The following is a 20008-nucleotide window of genomic DNA, read 5'->3' as shown; positions in this document are numbered from 1 at the left end:
CAGTTCATCCACTGTGTGACCACAACACAACTCAGCCATTCTCCTGTTAATGGACACTGTGGTAATCAGGCCCTCCCAGGAGCAGATGCCAAGACATAGTTAGACATATGAGGCATTTATTGGGGGAAATGCCTGGGGAAGGGTAAAGGGGAGTGAGCTGGAGGAGGGGAAAATCTTCAAAGGTGATGCAGGCCTGACACCTTGATATTTGATGACTATCTTTAGTGTTATGTTTTCATTCCTTTCTCTTCTTTGTGTGTGTATACCTATTATGGATTTTTGGCTTGTGGTTACCATGAGGTTTATATACAACGTATATAGATATGATTATTTTAAATTGATGATCTCTTAAGTTTGAAGGCACTCTAACAACCCTGCATTTTTACTCACCTAAAATTTTAAATAAAAATTACTTAAAAATTTAAAATAAACTTTATTTTTTTAAATGTTTAATATTTTTGACATATTTTACATCTTTTTGTTTTGTATATCCTTAACTACTTATTGTAGATATAGATGATTTTACTACTTTTGTCTTTTAACCTTCCTACTAGCTTTATAAGTGGTTGATCTAACTACTTTTATTGTGTATTTGCCTTTACCAAAGAGCTTTTTCCTTTCATAATTTTCATATTTCTAGTTGTGGTCTTCCTTTTCTGCTTAAAGAAGTTTAACATTTCTTGTAAAGCCAGTTGAGTGGTGCTGAATTCTTTTAGCTTTTGCTTCCCTGTAAAACTTTATCTCTTCTTCATATCTGAATGATAGTCTTGCTGAATATTTTTTTGTAGGTTTTTTTCCTTTCATCACTTTAAATATATTGTGCCACTCCCATGTAGTTGCTTTTCCCTTGCTGCTTTAAGATCCCCTCTTTATCTTTAATTTTTGCCATTTTAGTTACAATGTGTCTTGGTGTGGACCTCTTTTTGGCTCATCTTGTTTGGGACTGTCTGTGCTTCCTGGACCTGGCTGTTTCCTTTCCCAGGTTAGGGAAGTTTTCAGTTATTATCTCTTCAACTACGTCCTTTGCCCCTTTCTCTCTTTCTTCTCTTCCTGGGACCCCTGTAATGTGAATATTAGTATGCTTAATATTGTCCAGGAGGTCTCTTAAACTATCATTTTTTTAAAATAAATTCATTTATTTATTTTGGGCTGCGTTGGGTCCTCGTTGCTGTGCACAGGCTTTCTCTACTTGTGGCAAGCAGGGGCTACTCTTCGTCGCGGTGCACAGGCTTCTCATTGCGGTGGCTTCTCTTGTTGCGGAGCACAGGCTCTAGGCACGTGGGCTTCACTGGTTGTGGCTCGCGTGTTCTAGAGTACAGGCTCAGTAGTTGTGGCACAAGGGCTTAGTCGCTCTGTGGCATGTGGGATCTTCCCGGGCCAGGGTGAGAACCCGTGTCCCCTGCATTGGCAGGCGGATTCTTAACCACTGCACCACCCGGGAAGTCCACTATCCTCATTTTTAAAAATTATCTTTTCAGGACTTCCTGGGTGGCACAGTGGCTAAGACTCCACGCTCCCAATGCAGGGGGCCCGGGTTCGATCCCTGGTCAGGGAACTAGATCCCACATGCATGTTGCAACTAAAAGTTCACATGTCACACCTAAGGAGCCTGTTGGCCGCAACTAAGGAGCATGCCTGCTGCAACTAAGACCTGGCGCAACCAAATAAACAAATCTACATTTCAAAAAAAAAATTATTTTTTCTTTTTTCTCTTCAGCTTGGGTGATTTCCACTATTCTGTTTTCCAGTTTACTGACCCGTTCGTCTGTATAATCTAATCTACTGTTGATTCCTTCCAGTGTATTTTTTTTTCCTCCCAGTGTATTTTTTATTTCAGTTATTGTATTCTTCAGCTCTGTTTGGTTCTTCTTTATATTTCTAACTCTTTGTTAACCTTCTCACTGTGTTCATCATTCTTCTCCCAAGTTCACTGAGCATCTTTATGATCATTGCTTTGAATTCTTTATCAGGTAGATTGCCTGTCTCCACCTTGCTCAGTTCTTCTGGGATTTTATCTTGTTCCTTCACTGGGAACATATTCCTCTGTTGCCTCATTTTGCCTAAGTCTCTGTTTTTATTTCTACGTATTAGGTAGGTGGGTTATGTTTCCCAACCTTGGAGGAGTGGACTTATATAGGAGACGTCCTATGACACCCTGCAGCACAGTTCCCTCTGGTCACCAGAGCTATATGCTCTAGGGGTGCCCCCTCTGTGCATGGCTCCTTCTGTTGTGGTGGGCTGACTACTATGGGTGCACTGGTATGCAAGGCTGGCTCCCAGCCCAGTTGGCTGCCAGGCCCTGCCTTGTGTAGAGGCTGCCAGCCTGCTAGTGGGTGGGACTGGGCAAATTGTTCCCCTTTTTTGGGGAACTTTGGGGGGATAAAGAGGTGGTATCACTAGGTGATCTGCATTTATGTCAAACCGTAAATGGTACAGCTTGAGGCAGAGGAGTCCCTCGGCTGGGATTCAGGGGTTTGGGATCTAGTCCTGACAAACCAGGAAAGGCTGAGTGGCTTTGGGCAAGTCAGACACAGTCTCTGGGCCTCACTCTTTCTAGCTATAAAATGGGGACATTATCATCTGTGTTGTGGCTTACCTACTTCATGCAGACCTGAGAGGGACAGGCTGGCTGACCCAGAGGATCACAAAGTCACCAGTTCCAGGCTCATGAGGGAACCCCTACCTTCTCCTCCTTGGGCAGCTGGAAGACAGGACGCTGATCTGGTGTGCGGGTCGATGGAGGAACGAGACAGCACCTCGTTCTCCTCACTCTGCCACAGGCTCAGGGATTATCCCACTACCCTCCTCAGTCTTTGCTCGTGGACTTCTTCCAAGTGGAATTTCCTGAACAGGTTATCAGCAGGCAGGAAGCCTCTGCTTGTGTGGGGTTGGGGGCTTGGGGGTAGGGGTGGGGAGCAGGTATTAGGCAATAATGCTGGGGGGGCACTGAAGACGGTGGCGTGCTGGGGCCATGTGAGGGGGTGGGGGATGGACAGGGGACACAGTGGTCCTGGCCCCTGGAGGGACGGCTTGTTATTCCCCAGACTGACGTCTCACACCCCAGTCAGTGTAACAGGAAGCTTCATCTGAAAGCCACCTGAGCAAGGGAATTTTTCTCACTCTCTGGGAAAGTCCCCTAGCAGGTCCCTCGTCCAGCCCAGGCTGGCTTCCTGCTTAAGCCAAGCAAATATTGACAATCCTTGGTTGCACTTTTACTTTCCTTTCGCTCCGTATTATCCTCATGATGATGATTCATTATACACTACCTCTGTTTGCTTTGATCCAGTGACTTCTTATGACACCTAGAAATCTTGGATTTCTAGGAAAGTGAAACTTAGCAGGGGCCTGTTTCTCTCCTCAGGTGCCTCACAAGCAGAGTGTGTTTGACTGAGGTGAGACGGGCCCACTGACAGATTAGCCCTCCTGCAGTCCGCCTGGACCTCAAAGGCACCCCCTGCAGCCACTCGACGGCCGGCAGAGCTCTCAATGGCTGGCTCCAGCCCACCTTCCCCTTGGACTCCTCTGCGGCTTCCTGCTCCTTCTGCTTTGGCCAATGTGACCTCCTCATAATTCCCCGGACCCGTCCTGCACTTGTCCATCTTTGCATGTGCTGTGCCCACTATGTGGAATACCCTTTCCCCTCCTCTCTGCCTTCAAAATAGCCATTAGCCCTGTAAGAACAGTTTAAATGTTGCTTCTTCTTTGAAGATTTTCCTGCTCCCAGGGATAATCTTCCCTTCTTTTTCTTCCACTAGCACATCTTTATTCACCTATTTTGGTGTGTAGTTTTCCATAGTTTTAAGTTGGATATAATTCACATACCATAATATCCATCCCTTTAAAGTGTGCAGTCCAGTGGTTTTTAGCATATTCACAAAGTTGTGCAACCATCAGCAAAATCAATTTTAAAACATTTTCCTTGTCCCCCCATACCCCTTAGTTGTCACTCCCTATTCCTCCCTCTCTCGAGCCCCTGGCACCCGTACTAATCTACTTTCTGTCTCTATGGATTTGCCTATTCTGGACATTTCATATGGATGGAATTATACAATTATGTGGCCATTTGGGACTGGCTTCCCTCTCTTAGCATGTTTTCAAGGTTCATCCATGTTGTAGCATGAATCAGCACTTCATTCCTTTTTTTAATGGTCAAATAACATTCCATTGTATGGACAGGGCACATTTGTTTATCCATTCATCAGTTGATGGACATCTGGATTGTTTTCCACTTTGGCACTATTATGAATAATTCTTTTTGTAATCATATTTATTTTTATTTTTTACTTTCTTATTGACGTACAGTTGATTTACAATGTTGTGTTAATTACTGCTGTACAGCAAAGTGATTGTTACACATATATATACATTCCTTTTTTTAAAATATTCTTTTACATTATGGTTTATCATAGGATATTGAATATAGTTCTCTGTGCTCTACAGTAGAACCTTGCTGCTTATCCATTCTATATATAAAAGCTTACATCTGCTACCCTCTGCCTCCCACTCCATCCCTCCCCCAACCCCCTCCTCCTTGGCAACCACCAGTCTGTTCCCTATGTCCATGAGTCTGTTTCTGTTTCTTTCTTTCTGTTAATAGTTATTTATTTATTTGGCTGCTCCGGGTCTTAGTTGCGGCATGAGGGATCTAGTTCCCTGACCGGGGATCAAACCCAGGCCCCCTGCATTGGGAGCATGGAGTCTTAACCACCAGACCACCAGGGAAGTCCCTGTTTCCCAGGGAAGTCCCAGGGAAGTCCCTGTTTTGTAGATACGTTCATTTGTGTCATATATTAGATTCCACATATAAGTGATATCATATGGTATTTGTCTTTCTCTTTCTGACTTACTTTACTCAGTACGATAATCTCTAGTTGAATTCCCTCTTTATCCCCTATAATCTTTTTTTTCCCTTAAATTCTAGTTTGTCTGATACTAATACAGCTACAACTGAGCAGAAGCTAAGACCAAGGAGCCTAATCTGTCTTTTATGATGAACAAGAATAATGACTTGGACCTAGTTTAAGGAAACTTTTACTTTTGGTTTACAAATAACTAGATCAAAGGATTTACATAGGATATTGATTCGGGGGGGAGGTGGCTCTTGGTTGCCACATCTCTTATGACATCTCTTATGTCTCAAGAGATACACCCAAAGTTTGATGGTCTTACATGGAGTAAGATGTATGAGAAGTGTAGAATCATGGTCTCACTTCAGTATCAAAAACAATCAATACTACATACACAGCAGAACTTCAACCCATCAGGGAGCATAGTCCCCAGCCTGATACCTGGGCTCTTTCTGAGTCAGCACTGGGCAATCTCTTCCTATCTGCTCTTATGCTGCAAGGCCCAGGCATTTTCCATTTATGTTACCTTGAGGGATCTCCAAGGCAAGCCTGATCATGGGCTGCCACAACATGTTTGTGTGTTCTTCATATTTCTTGGTATATTTTTCTTTTCTTTTCTTTTTAGTCTTTTTGGATTTTGTTTTAGGTCCACCTCTCAGAGATAGAATGTAACAGGATTGTATTTTTTTAGTTTATATTTTTTTCTTTGCCCAAACTGAAAATCCTTGTCAATTGAGAGGTGAATTTAACCCATTCACATTTACTGTGAGTACTGCTCTGTTTGGACTTGTACCTATCTACTTTACTTTTTATTCTTTTATCTCCTATCCTGTCTTTTGTTGGATTGTTGAAATTGGAGTTCTATTATTTTAATATTTGGAATTTATATATTGTTTGTAGTCTTCTACACTCTGTATGTTCTTCAACATACCAACTTACATTTTTCTCATTTTTGTTGTTAATAATTATTTCTTCCTAGTGAGAAAAGAAACTTAGCATGCTTTTGCTTCCCCTCACTCCATCCAAGATGTTGTCGTCTGTGGTTTTCACTCCAGATTTTTACTGATTTTTTTTTTAATGACTAACACTTATTTAGACTCAACTTTTTGTGCTTTCATTGATCACAAAAAGTTAACTTTTCTTGTTTTTTCTTATGAAGCAATTTCTCTAAAAATTCTTTCATAAAAGTATTGGTGAGTGAAAAACCAAGTTTATATCTGAAAATTTCATTTTTCTCTCATGCTTGAATGAGAGAGTAGTTGCTTGGAGAATTTTAAATTTCAAAATTATTCCCTCATCAAAATGAAGACTTAAGATCTGTAGGTTTTAGTGTATGTAAATTATACCTTAATAAAATTAAAAAACTCTCTGAACCTTGAAGATATTATTCCATTGTCTTTCAGCATCCAGTATGGTTGAGGAAAAGTCTACTGTCCATTTGATTCACATTTTTTGTATGTGATCTATTTTTTTCCTCCTTGGGTCTTCTCTTTACCCCCAATGCTCTGAAATTTCATCAGTATGTGTCAAGGTTTTTTTTTTTTTTCATGTATTCTGTTTGGCAACTAGTATGCTTTCTCAGTATGAAGAGTCATGTCTTTCTTCAATATAAATTTTCCTTTTTTCTTTCTTTGAATATTCTCTTTCCTCCATTTTCTCTATTTTCTCCTGAAATTCTGGATATTTGAACTTCTGCATCTATTCTCTTTTATTTCATATATTTCATCTCTTTGTAACTTTGCAGTCCATTCTGTTTGCTTCCAGATCATGAATTATTTTTCAGCTATAATCTTTCTGCTGTTCAGTCTATCTAATAAGTTTTTATTTCAATGATTTAGTTTTCTGTTTCCAAGGTACCTAGAGTTTTTGATGCAATATCTTTTTGCATCTAATTATATTTGTCCTAAAGCCCAGGTCTGTCTGCTCTATTAACTGTATATTTTTTTTTCAGGTATGAAGTCCTCTTTTTGTTGAGTTGGATGCCTTTTCCCCCATGATGCTAGCTTTCCTCAAATACTTGGCTTTTCTTGGGTGTCATCTCCCCTGGAACTGAGATGCCTGGTTAGCCTGGGTGCCTTGCTTGCAAAGAATAGAATATTCAGCTGTGAATTACACTGCATCTGCCTCAAGTGATAATGAGAAATGGAATGTATGTGCTGCTGGACAAAATGAGTCAACAATTAGCTTTCTGGGGCTTCCCTGGTGGTGCAGTGGTTAAGAATCCGCCTGCCAATGCAGGAGACACAGGTTCGAGCCCTGGTCCGGGAAGATCCCACATGCCGCGGAGCAACTAAGTCCATGCACCACAACTACTGAGCCTGTACTCTAGAGTCCGTGAGCCACAACTACGGAAGCCCGTGAGCCACAACTACTGAAGCCTGCGCATGTAGAGCCTGTGCTCCGCGACAAGAGAAGCCACCACAATGAGAAGCCCAGGCACAGCAACGAAGAGTAGCCCCCTCTCACCGCAAGTAGAGAAAGCCCACGCACAGCAACGAAGACCCAACGCAGCCAAAGATAGATAGATAGATAAATAGATAAATAAATAAATAAATTTTATTTTAAAAAAATTAGTCTTCCGGATACAGAGGCTTCTGTTCCCTTAGGGAACTGTCAGTACCTGGGGCTTTGCCTTAATTCTTTGACCCAGACATCCACCCCCACTACTCCTGCCCATGGTCAGACACACTGTGGCTCACTGCCTGCCTGAGATAAACATTCCTGGCTGCCCTTGTCTGTCTCAAGTGGTATCACGGTTTCAGACAGCTGCAACGTTAAACAACTGAAGCTGATGATGTTTGACAAATGCCCTGGGAATAGGGCTTTTCCCATGGAGAGGGTTCCAAGTTGGGTTAAGTCATGACAACACCCTATAAATGAAGACTTTCCAGGGAAGTGTAGTACAGGCCAAACAGCGATGACGCTCTGGTGGCAGAGCTTTCTGAGGAGTTCCCAACACAACCTGTCCCCTCTGGTGGCTGCAAGGCTGCTGGGTTTTAAGGCTACTGTGGAGCTGAGGTTAGAGGGATGGGAGCAGGCCAGGTTAAACCACCACAAACCCCACTGCTCTTACCGAAATTGAGTAAATTCTCTTGGATAAACTTCGTTAGCCTTTGGTTAATATCCAGAGTTCTGGAAAAGTTGAATTTTATAATCTTGCCAATATTTCTGTTGCTTTTATGGAGAAATGGCTTTACAGAAGTCCTTATGCCACCACTCCAGAAGTCCCCCCTCTGGTTATATCATTTCAAAGGCTTCACTAGGTGTTAACTAATAAGGAGGTATTCACTGGAAGTAGGATTAAAGTGCTACCCTCGCCTTGGAGGTATTTGGGTTTAAAAAAAAAAAAAAAGACACTTAAAAGATTAAAAAAAAGATGAAAAAAGTTGTCTTAGGATCCATAGGAATCATTCCAAAATACTGGGGTGATGTGGGGGCCGCCGGGACCACCCCCCCAGACCCCCGACAGCCAGCCCAGTGATCTCTTGGCTGCTTCTCCTGGGAGATGTCTTTTCCAGGGAAAGGAAGCTGCCATATTTTGAGTACTTCCTCTAAGCTACAAGTTTCATTCATATTCACTATCCTCACAACGTACCAGCAAAGAAAATTATCTTCTTTCCACTTTACAGATGAAGAAACTGAGGCTCACATGACCAAGGTTAGAACACTCAAGGGTGGCAGAGAGGAGATCCCACTCCAGAGTGAAAGCTATTCTGGGGTCACCTAACCCAAAGTCTTGACCCTCTGGCTGGCCATGGTGCAGGGACGCAGTTTGCGGAGGTGCCCATCATCATGATTTTGGGTACAATAGGTTCAAACTCCCTATTAGCTCTCTCCCTCACCAGTCATGAAGCAGGAACAAGAGCAAAGTAACAGGTATGGCTTGTCCTCCTCCATCCCCCGCCACAAACACCAGCTGAGGAGGGGGTCCCCAGGTCAACTCCTCCCTTCACTCAAGAGCCAGAGCCTCTAGAAAGTCCTCATAAGTCAAGGGTGGCAAGGGCAGAGCCTGGTTGTAGCTGTAGGACTATCCCCTCCACATGCTCAGCAAAATAGAGTCCACAGGCCTGAGGGCCCAGACCCCGCCTAGTCCACTGCAAGCCCAGGATGTCTCTGTGGAGAAGAGGAAGGCATGTCCCCACGCCCCTGCATCCTGACCAGTCCCCAGCCCTACTCACGCCCACTGACTGCAACAAAGCGGACATAAACATTACAAAATCATTCATAAAAGACAAACTTTATTTTGATATCTCAGAAATTGGCAAGGAAATAAGCACAATGGTAACAGTGCACTCTCATACGTTGACTCATCTTCAGATGCACGATCTCACTGGGACTTCACAACTGCCCTGCAAGGAAGGCGGGGCAGGTGACTACTGATTGCCTTTACAGAGGACTTGTTAAAGTGACCCAGCTTCCATACAGACTGTCAACATTCTACCAGGCGGACAGCGGCCAAGATGGAAAGACCCTGAGCTCATCTCCTCTCACAAGCACACCAAAATCACAACTATATACAGAACAACCATTGATGAAAAAGACCAGACCTACCAGAAAAGATCTTCTACAACTAAAGACATAAAGAAGTAACCATACTGAGATGGGTAGGAGGGGCGAACTCACCATATAATCAAGTCCCATGCCCTTGGGTGGGCAACCCACAAGCTGGAGAGGAACTGCAGAGGTTCCTCTCACAGGAGTGAGAGCTCTGAGCCTGATGTCAAGCTCCCCAGCCTGAGGGTCAGGCACTGAGAAGACAAGCCCCCAGTGCATTTGGCTTGGAAGGCCAACTTCAATTTCCGGAGTCCCAAAGGACGGGGGGAAATAGGGACCTCACTCTTAAAGGGTGCATGCAAAATCCCACACACACTGGGACCCAGGGCAGAAGCAGTAATGTGATAGGAGCCTGGGCCAGACCTACCTGCTGGTCTTGGAGAGTCTCCTGGAGAGGTGGGGGTAGGGGGCGGCTGTGGCTCACCCTGGGGACATAGACACTGACAGCAAACATTCTGGGGCACTCATTCTACCGCGTGAACACTGCTGCTGGTGGCTGCCATCTTGGCTCACTAACAGGCCAACGCAAGCTTTGGGACACCTTGGACTCCATACCCAACTGTGTCAGGGACCAGCCCTTCCCCTCACCCCACCAGCAATCCGACACCAGCTCTGGGATCCCTGGGCCCTGCAGCCAGACTCCAGGACCCAGCTCTGCCTGCCAGTAGTCTAGCACCAACCCTAGAACCTGGCTTCATCCACCAGTGGGCAGGCAACAACCCCAGAGTATTCTGGACCCTAACTCTGCCCACCAGTGAGCCAACACTAGCCCCAGGGCCCCCTGGGGTTCCTCAGCCAGCTGCCTCATGACCAAGCCTTGCTAACCAGCAGCCAGCAGCATGCACGCAAGGCAGGGCCTGGCAACCAACTGGGGTAGGGGCCAACCAAGCCTGTACCAGACTGCTCACATAGCCTACCACAATGGAAGGACCCACACAGCCCTCTTAGGGGGAACCCCTAAAACATATAGCTTGGGTGATGAGAGGGGGGTCCACTGCTGGGACACACAGGACGTCTCCTACATGAGGCCACTTCTCCAAGGTCGAGAGATGTAACTAACCTACCACATACATAAAAATACAAACAGCACTTTAGACAAAATGAGGCACCAGAAGAACATGTTCCAGACGAAGGAACAAAATAAAACCCCAAGAAGAAGAACTAAGTAAAATGGAGACAGGCAATCTACTGAAGAAAAAGTTCAGAGCAATTAATCGTAAAGACGATCAAAAAACTCGGGAGAAAAATGGATGCACAGAACAAGCAGTTAGAGGTTTTCAACAAAGAGTTAGAAAATATAAAGAACCAAACAGAGACAAAGAATACAATAACTGAAATGAAAAATACCCTAGAAGGAATCAACAGCAGACCAAATGATACAGAGGAACAGATCAGTGAGCTGGAAGACAGAGTACTGGAAATCACTGCCACTGAACAGAAAAAAGAAAAAAGAATGAAAAGAAATGAGGATAGTTTAAGAGCCCTCTAGGACAACATCAAATGCACTAATATTTGCATTATATGGGCCCCAGAAGCGGAAGAGAGAAAGGGGCTGAAAACATATTTGAAAACACAATAGCTGAAAAATTCCCTAACCTGGGAAAGGAAACAGTCACTCAAGTCTAGGACGCACAGAGAGTTCCATACAGGATTAACCCAAAGAGGAACATACCAAGACACATTGTAATTAAAATGACAAAAATTAAAGATAAAGAGAGAATATTAAAAGCAGCAAGGGAAAAGCAACAAATAACATACAGGGAAATCCCATAAGGCTATCAGCTGATATTTTAACAGAAACTCTGCAGGCCAGAAGGAGTGACATGATATACTTAAAGTAATGAAAGAGAAAAACCAACAACCAAGAGTACTCTACCCAGCAAGGCTCTCGTTCAGATTCAATGGAGACATCAAAAGCTTTACAGACAAGCAAAAGCTAAAAGAGTTCAACACCACCAAACCAGCTTTACAACAAATGTTAAAGGAACTTCTCTAGGTTAAAAAGAAAAGGCCACAACTAGCAACAAGAAAATTATGAAATGAGGAAGCTCACTGGTAAAGGCAAACATACAGTAAAGGTAGGAAATCATCCACACACAAAGCTAGTAGGGAGGTTAGAAGACAAAAGTAGTAAAATCATCTCTATCCACATAAGCAGTTAAGGGATACACAAAATAATTATATGCAAAATACAACATCAAAAACAGTCATTGTGAGGGGAAGAGAGTACAAATGCAGGGTTTTTTAAATGCATTTTTTTTTTAAATTGGGGTATAGTTGTTTTGCAATGCTTTGTTAGTTTCTACTGTACAGCAAAGTGGAGTTACCTGTGCTATACAGCAGGTTCTCATTAGTTATCTATTTTATACATATTAGTGTATATATGTCCATCCCAATCTCCCAATTCATCCCACCTCCCCTTTCCCCTCCTTGGTGTCCATACACCAAGGTGTCTGTTCTCTATATCTGCTAAAATGTATTTCAAATTAAGAAATCAGCAACTTGAAACAACCATATATATACATATATATGTGTATGTGTGTGTGTGTGTCTATATATATATGTATATATATGTATGTATGTATGGACTCATGGTAACCACAAACCAAAAATCTATAACAGATAAACACACAAAAAAGAAAAAGGAATCCAAACATAACACTAAAGATAGTCATCAAATATCAAGAGAACAAAACAAGAAGGAAAAAAAAGACCTACAAAAACAAACCCAAAACAATTAACAAAATGGCAATAAGAACACATATTGATAATTACCTTAAATGTAAATGGACTAAATTTACAACCAAAAGACATAGAGTAGCTGAGGGATACAAAAACAAGACCCATATGTGCTGCCTTACAAGAGACTTATTTCAAATATAGAGACACACAGACTGAAAAGATACATGCACCCCAATGTTCACAGCAGCCTTATTTACAATTGTCAAGATATGGAAGCAACCTAAGTGTCCATCAACAGATGAATGGATAAAGAAGTTTGGTATACATATACAATGGAATACTACTTGGCCATAAAAAAGAATTATATTTTGCCATTTGCAGCAACATGGATGTACTTGGAGAACATTATGCTAAGTGAAATAAGTCAGACAGAGAAAGACAAATACTGTATGATATCATTTATATATGGAATCTGAAAAAATATAACAAATTAGTTAATATAACAAAAAAGCAAACTCACAGATACAGAGAACAAACTAGTGGTTACCAGTAGGGAGAGGAAACAGGGAGGGGCAATTTAGGGGTAGGGGATTAAGAGGTACAAACTATTAGGTACAAAATAAGCTACAAGGATATACTGTACAACAGGGGGAATACAACCAATAGTTTTATAATAACTATAAATGAAGTATAACATTTAAAAATTGTGAATCTCTACATTGTACATCTATAACTTATTAATACCATATAACAACTATACTTCAATTTAAAAAATAAATAAATAAACAAAATTCCACCCAGATGCTCCCTGCATCTGGTCCAGGCTCCTCAATACCCCGGGGTTGGCAGGGCTTCACCAGACACGCGCAGGTACCTTAACTTCCTTAGCCATAAAACCAGGGATCAGGCTGCCCCGTCTCTACACAAAGGCCCTTCTCACTGACACATGTGGGTTCCTGGGACTCCGGTGTACCAGGGATTGCTAGGTTCATGGTGGCTGAACCAGGTGACCAGCCAAAAGCCTTGGCACGCAAAAATGAACCTGGAGCTAGGCAGAGGGGTGAGAACCCCGCTGGCCCGTGCTGAGCCACTTTCTCCAGCCAGGCACCCACCAGGGAGGTAGTTCTGATGTGGGCAGAAAGGGGCACCTCCTTGGTCCACTGGCCCCCTCCTGCTGAGGAGGGGGAAGAGCCATTGCGGCCCTGACTCCATCTCTCCGCCACACCTGTTGCTAACCAGGCTTTCTGACTCTTCTCCAGAAAGAGGGCAGAGCTGCACCTCGTCCCTTGGCAGGGGCCGGGCTCAGAGCTGTGCACCTATACCAGGGCCCAGAGCAGGACGGTCCCAAGCCGGGGCCACCGCCTCAATCTCCCAGCGACACACGGGGCATCTGGCCGTGTCCCTGAAGACCCGCCAGGCACAGCAGCTGCAGAAGTGTGTGTGGCCACAGGGGACAAGGCAGGTGTTGGCAGCCTGGTGGAAGCAGATGGCACACTCCTCTCCTGCTGTGCCTGGGAAAGGGGACAACAGAGGTCAGGGGCACTTGGGGGCAAGGGGTGGGCAGCCCACTCACGATATAACCACAGGACAGAGAACTCTGCAGTCGGATTCTGAAGAATATTACCTTGTAAGAAAATGCTCACAATGTAATCAAGTGAAAAAAGTTGGGACGAAAACCGTAAGGTACAAACATACATATCATAAGATTCCAATTTAGAAAAAAGGAAAACAAAGCACAAATAACTCCCCATATAGAAGTCCACAAAATACTGGGAGGAAATCCACCTAACAGGTAATGCGAGGTTTGGGGGGTGTGTTTTGTTTTTGTTTTTGTTTTACTTCCTTTCTTATCCTTTAATATGTATTTTATTTCTGTTTGGCAAAGCTTTTACTATGAACGTGGATTGCTTTTTTAAAAGCAGACGGACAAAATAATATCTGTTCATGAATGTGCTCCAGTAACTTGTGAAGTTAGCCAATGTCCCAGAAGGCAGAGCTGTTAAATTGCTTTTAGGTTTCCAGGGGCGGAGCCGAATCTTTTTGGCCTAAAGCCCGTGGGAGACTTGATAGGACTTGGAAAGACTTAACTGAGTTCCCAGGGCTGGGGCCTCCCCCAGCTCCCCTAGTGCTGGAGTCCTGGGGAGTCCCTGGGGCTCGGGGAAGCCACTCACCTTTGGGCTCAGGCAGAGCCTCATCACTGAGGACCCGTGGCATGGTTGGGGTGGAGGCACTGACTGTAGGATCTAAGGCAGAAAGGGAAAGTCAGGGCCTGGGGAAAGCAAAGTCAGGGTGTCCTCGTTCCCTCCCACCTCCCCAGTCCCTGCCCCTAAAGCAAAGTGTCCATCCCCTTTCTTTTCTGGGGTGCAATGCTGGAGCTCCAAGCTGGTCACCCAGCCCTGTCCTGGCCGCCCCTTTCCCAGTTTAACCCAGCAGAGAATCTGTAGAACTGCAAGTTCCTCTTCCTAATCCACCCTTCCTTTAGACAGCTCCCGTTTGCCCTACTTCCGCTGCTTGAGTGGAGACCTTCAGCATTATTCACGGTCCCCAACCCAGATGTGCTTCAAAATCCCCCAGGAGGGAAAACAGGTGCTTCGGGCTTCACTCCAGACCTGCCAATTCAGGTGCTCCAGAGGTGAGGCTCCAGCAGCTGTGACAAGCAGTGTGAAAAACAAACGCGCGGCGGTGTCTGGAATGCTTGTGCAAGCCAATGGAACACCAGCCCAGAATGCCAAAATTTCTTTTTATGAGTGTTCTTGTACCTCTTCCCTCTCCTGAAATCCTCTCTCCTTTCAGGTGGTCCTTGTTTCCCCATCCAGTGCCTGAACATCTCACTTTTGCCCCACAGGCTGCCTTCTTACTCACCTCTCTCACACTTACGTTCCCTTTGTTGCCACCCTTGTCTCAGCAAACTCCTACTTAGACTGCAAAGCCTAGCCCCCAAATTTCTTCCTTTGTGAAAGAGATCAGCCCTCTAACAGATGTTTGGGGTGCTGAGCACGTCTTCTCATTCTTCAGAGATAAGGCTGCCCTCCCTATGACTAGGTCTGGTCCCCAGCGCCCATCTTCATACCCTGACATGAGCTGATGTAAAAACTGACCGCATATGAATGAAACAACAGTTCTCCCCGCGGCTCTGGATGCAGGTGAAGTACCGCCCGAGCCTCCACCTCCTCCCGCCCAGGGGAGGAGCCTGGGTCCCCACCCGGGGCCTCACCCAGCAGCTCGATGGCCTTGGTGGTCCCGTACACGTCCATCACGGCCCAGAGCGGGGCGCCCATGAGCACGCCCTTGCGCAGCAGGAGCCGGGGGCCCGCGTTTACCTGGGCGAAGAGCCGGCCCAGGCGGTTCACCCAGAAGCACACCACGTCCCCGGTGAGCCCGCAGCCGTCGGGCAGCATGGCCGCCCACGTCGGGCTCTGCTGCTCCAGGTCCGGGCACACGAAGGGCGGTAGGCTGGGCGCGGTCACCCGCTCGGGGTCCAGGCGCGTGAAGCCTACGCGGAGGCCGCCAACCCAGCCGCGCTCGTGAAACAGCACGCGCAGCTCCACGCACTCTCCGGGCCTCACCGGCCGCTGGCTGAACACGATGCCGTCATGGAACGTGGCGCGCCTGCGCGCGGTGCTCCGCTGCGCGTCCAGACGCACCTGCGCGCCCACGGCCTCGGCGTGGAAACGGAGCGCCTCTCGGGGCATCTTGGCGTCTGCGGGGGCGGGAGGTGTCAGTGCGGGGCGGGGCGGGCCGGACCCACGGGCTGCAAAGGCCATCACAGCACCCCCCACCCTCCCAGGGGAGAGGGCGTTTCCACCAACCCTCGCTCCCCGGTGCCACTGTCCCCGCTCTTACCCCCCCACCTCCCCCCAACATTAGAACCTGTGAGGAGCCCGCTTTGCCTGTCAGGGATCTTAGTTCCCTCGTAAATCTCCCCAAGCCTCAGTTCCCCTCCCGTAGGATTGTTGTAAAAATTAAAGGAACCGCAGTTCCTTTAATGGCAGTACCGGCTCTGGATACCTGGTAATGGCTGTTATTGCCGTTAACTAGGAAGAGCAGGTTTTAGAACGGTAGACAGAATATGACCCTGGTTTTGACACATACACTTATACGTTTACTATATACATGTATATCTCATCTGTTTCTAGAAACAGCCTGAAAGGAAATGGGCTGACATGCTTTTTGTGGTCGTCTCTGGTGCTGTGTTTTCCTCTCTGCCTGTGTGACTTTCTGATTTTCCCACAGAGAACCCGCGTGACTTGTGAAGCCCATGGCCCCCAAACAGGGTGACTTTCTTGTCCTGGGAAAGAAGGTGCCTGGCAACTCCCAATCCGGTGAGGGGGCAAAGCCTGTTGACGGGGAGTCCCAGGTCAGCCCTTCAGAATCGTGGGCTGGGCCCAGCCAAGGCCTGGGTAGGCTTTGAAATCAGGGGACTTCCTGACCTGACTCCACTTGGCAGCCAGGAAGGGTAAGTTCCTTGCTGGGCAGCCCTTTCTCTCAGCCCCAGAGGCCTGGAGGAAGCTGGCGGAGCTTCCTGCCCCCAGAACGGCTCTTAGCTCCATAGGCCTTCTCTCTCTCCCCATACCCTCCTCCTCCCCTCCTGGCCCTGCTCTTTCTGGGTTGGAAGAGGGAAATAAAAAATTAAAAGAGGTGAATTCAGTCAAAACTTGAGCCAGGCAGTGGTTAAGAATCCGCCTGCCAATGCAGGGGACACGGGTTCAAGCCCTGGTCCGGGAAGATCCCACATGCCGCGGAGCAACTAAGCCCGTGCGCCACAACTACTGAGCCTGCGCTCTAGAGCCCGCAAGCCACAACTACTGAGGCCACATACCACAATTACTGAAGCCTGCGCGCCTAGAGCTCGTGCTCCGCAACAAGAGAAGCCACCACAACGAGAAGCCCGCGCACCACGACAAAGAGTAACCCTCGCTCTCAGCAACTAGAGAAAGCCCGCGCACAGCAACGAAGACCCGGCGCAGCCAAAAAAAAAAAAAAAAAAACTTGAGCCAGACCCCAGCCCCAAGGAGCAAGGCCCCTCCCTCCTGGCCCTTCTCTCTGACACCCACATGCCTGCAAGGTTCCAGCCCAGCACAAGGAGGGGAGGCTCCTTCTGGTCAGGCACAAGGGACACCCTTAAGGTCACAGTGAATCCATCCCTGACCTCCAAAGGCCAAAGACAAGCCTGGCATGGTTCCCTCACCCAAGGTGTGAGGGACAAGCGCTCACCCTGGCTTGGGGGGCCTCTGAACCCACCCTGCTATCCAAGCTCACCCCTCCCTCACCCTCACCCACGCCCCTGCCCATGCCACCACCCCTTCCGGGAATGCCCTGGTCTCTCCCTCCCTTCCCAAAGGGTTGGCCCACCAACCCTTGCTCCTCCAGGCTGTGCACCGGCAAGGGAGGCCCAGAGAAGGCACAGATGGTGACCAGGAGCCAGAATTGAGGGTCCTGACATCAGGTGGACCTGTCCTTGCATCCACTCAAGTTGCTGGGGCAGCCAGGAGACCCTGTGGAGGGCAGTGAGGACCAGCACCTGGATTCTAGCCGCAGCTCTGCTGCTGACCTAGGCAGGTCACTGCCCCTCTGGGTTTGGTCCCTTATCCACAGTGGGAATGATATGCCTGACAGCCCAGGCCTGGAGTCTCCAGGTACTTGTCTGGGGATCCTGAATGTGAGGACTTCAGTGCCCACCTGGACAGGCATCGGGCTGGGAGCGGGGGGCGGGTAGGGGGTCCTGGAGGGTGGGGGCCACCCCCCTCACTTGGCTGGGTCACCGCCCATCCCTGACCTCTGTTGGTAAAAGACCCGGTTCTCCATCTCCTGCCCCGCACACTAAGGGGACGCTGTGGCCTCAGGTGAGGCTGGCAGAGAACCATGGTGCCTGGTGACCTTGTGGTTTGTGCTTCTGGCAGCTCTGTAACCGGCAAGGTATGTTGCTTGGCCCCCAGCCTGCGGGTGAGGAAACTGAGGTCCCAGGGAGAAATGGAACTCACCCAAGGTCCCACAGCTCCATGGGGCAGAGCTGGGACCCCTAGTCTTCCACCAGGCCCCCTACACTCTACCCTGTTCCCACCCCAGCCATTCTTCTCTCTGCAAAGCAGGATCCAAAGGCAAATGGGTCATGTGGGTCATCGCATCACTGCAGGGATTCTGGACCCGAGTCACTCAGCCTCTCTTGGATTCTTGCAAGGAAAGGAATTTCGCTACCTCACTGCCTCCTAATAGTTCACTACCTAGGTCAGCCCAGCCTGTATCAGAAACTCCTCCTGAACGATATTTACACTGACTATACCTCTACCTCCCGAGACTTCTTCCCCAGCAATAACACAGAGCACCCCCTCTGCTTCTTGCACTCCTGGTCCAGGGACCAAGCTTGGGGCTCCCACTTACCAGCCTGGGAGCAGCTCTGAGCCCCCATCAGCCTGGGGTCCTCGGACACTGGTCCCTGGGTCTGAAGAAGGCCAGTGGACAGGTTTTCAAAGGATTCAGCAGGTCCCCTTGTCATGCGCCAGGATCATATTACACTGTTGATGATTAATTAGAGATTGCAGTCACAGGTTACCATATCCAGGGAATTTCCTGATGACTTCCTCTGGCTTGCAACAGGCCTGCTGCAGTTGGCTGGCCTGGAGGAAGCGGGGACTGAGGAGATGGCCTGGGTAGGATTTGGCATAGATTTCTCTCTTACTTTTGGCCAGTTGCTCTCAACCCGACTGTGCATTATAATTGCCTGAGTCACGTTAATGAGTACCTGTCCCCAGACCTGCCCCCAGAGACCTCGATCCCAGTGGCCTGGGGTGGGGCCCAGCACTGGCATTTCTAAAAAGCACCCCAGGGACTTCCCTGGCAGTCCAGTGGTTAAGACTCCGTGCTTCCACTGCAGGAGATACAGGTTCGATCCCTGGTCAGGGAACTAAGATTCCAGAAGCCGTGCAGCATGGCCAAAAAGTAAAAAATAAAATAAACAAAAAACAAACTAATAAAAATAAAAGCACCACGGATGATTCTAATGTACAGCCAGGGTAGCAATGATTCACTGCTACTGACCCCAGCATACAGGAGGCGCTTAATCAGTGTTGGTGAAGTGGACTGAATTGAATTAGCTGCATTCCAGGACCTGTGAAGTTGCCCCAGGCCCGGGTCTCCAGCAGAGAGGAGAGGGCCCAGCAAGACGGAATGGGAGAGATGTCGATTGCTCCTCAGCTTTGCTGGAGCTGGAATTCCACTTCCCAGAATCCCCCACGAAACGCAGAGAGTCCCGCAGGAGGTCACGCCCAAGGCCTTGCTTCCAGGGTGGTAGAGGTGGAAAAGAGGTCAGAGATCTTCTGCCCCTTCCGTGAGAGAAACTGAGGCTGGTGGCGGGAAAGTGGCTTTTGCTCTAACAGAGCGCTTCTCAGACTGCGATGTGCATGTGAACCTAGCGCGGGGATCTTATTCAGATGAAGATTGATTCAGAAGCTCTGGGGCACCTGTGGGATTCTGCTTTTCAAACAAGGTGGTTCTGCAGACCCCACTTTAGGTGACAAGCCCTAGGTTAGTCTGGAGGCAGGCGGGTACTCTGGCCCTTGACCTCCAGGCTAAGGCCCTCCCAAGACCCTGGATCAAGGCCATGATCAGTGACTGCTCTGAACTGGGCTGAAGGGGTGGATATGCCCCATGCATGTCCCAGAAGGACGTGGGGACAGTGGTGCTGTTGACTGGGCTGGGGAGTTTAGGGGGCGTGGGGAAGGGTGGGTGTTTGGAGACCCGGATTCTGTCCCCTGTGTCAGTTTGCCCTCTCTTACCCTCCCTGGGCCCTGGTGTCCCCGTGTGTAAAATGGGAAGCCCAGATGAGCTGGTCTGTGGGTCCCTTCCGGCCCCCATGTGCCGTGGCTTCGGTCCTGGTGACCGTTGCTTGGCCCCAGTTGACTTCAGAAGACGTTGCTGTGACCCTGGAC

General features: G+C 47.6%; 1 protein-coding gene across 1 annotated transcript; it reads right to left on the bottom strand.

The window, feature by feature from the left end:
• Positions 1-12555: 12555 nt before the first annotated feature.
• NEURL3 (neuralized E3 ubiquitin protein ligase 3) lies at positions 12556-18489 on the bottom strand. The gene is made up of 4 exons (XM_007197342.2): positions 18462-18489; positions 15298-15783; positions 14255-14326; positions 12556-13594 (listed from the first exon to the last, which is right to left on the bottom strand). The coding sequence occupies exons 1-4, from the start codon at positions 18487-18489 to the stop codon at positions 13386-13388; spliced, it is 795 nt and encodes a 264-aa protein (XP_007197404.2). The 3' UTR covers positions 12556-13385.
• Positions 18490-20008: the final 1519 nt, after the last annotated feature.

This window comes from Balaenoptera acutorostrata, chromosome 12 (genome assembly GCF_949987535.1).
Source record: "Balaenoptera acutorostrata chromosome 12, mBalAcu1.1, whole genome shotgun sequence".
Lineage (NCBI taxonomy): Eukaryota > Metazoa > Chordata > Mammalia > Artiodactyla > Balaenopteridae > Balaenoptera > Balaenoptera acutorostrata.
Note: the sequence above shows the minus strand (reverse complement) of the source record. Positions and strands in the feature narration are given on the sequence as shown.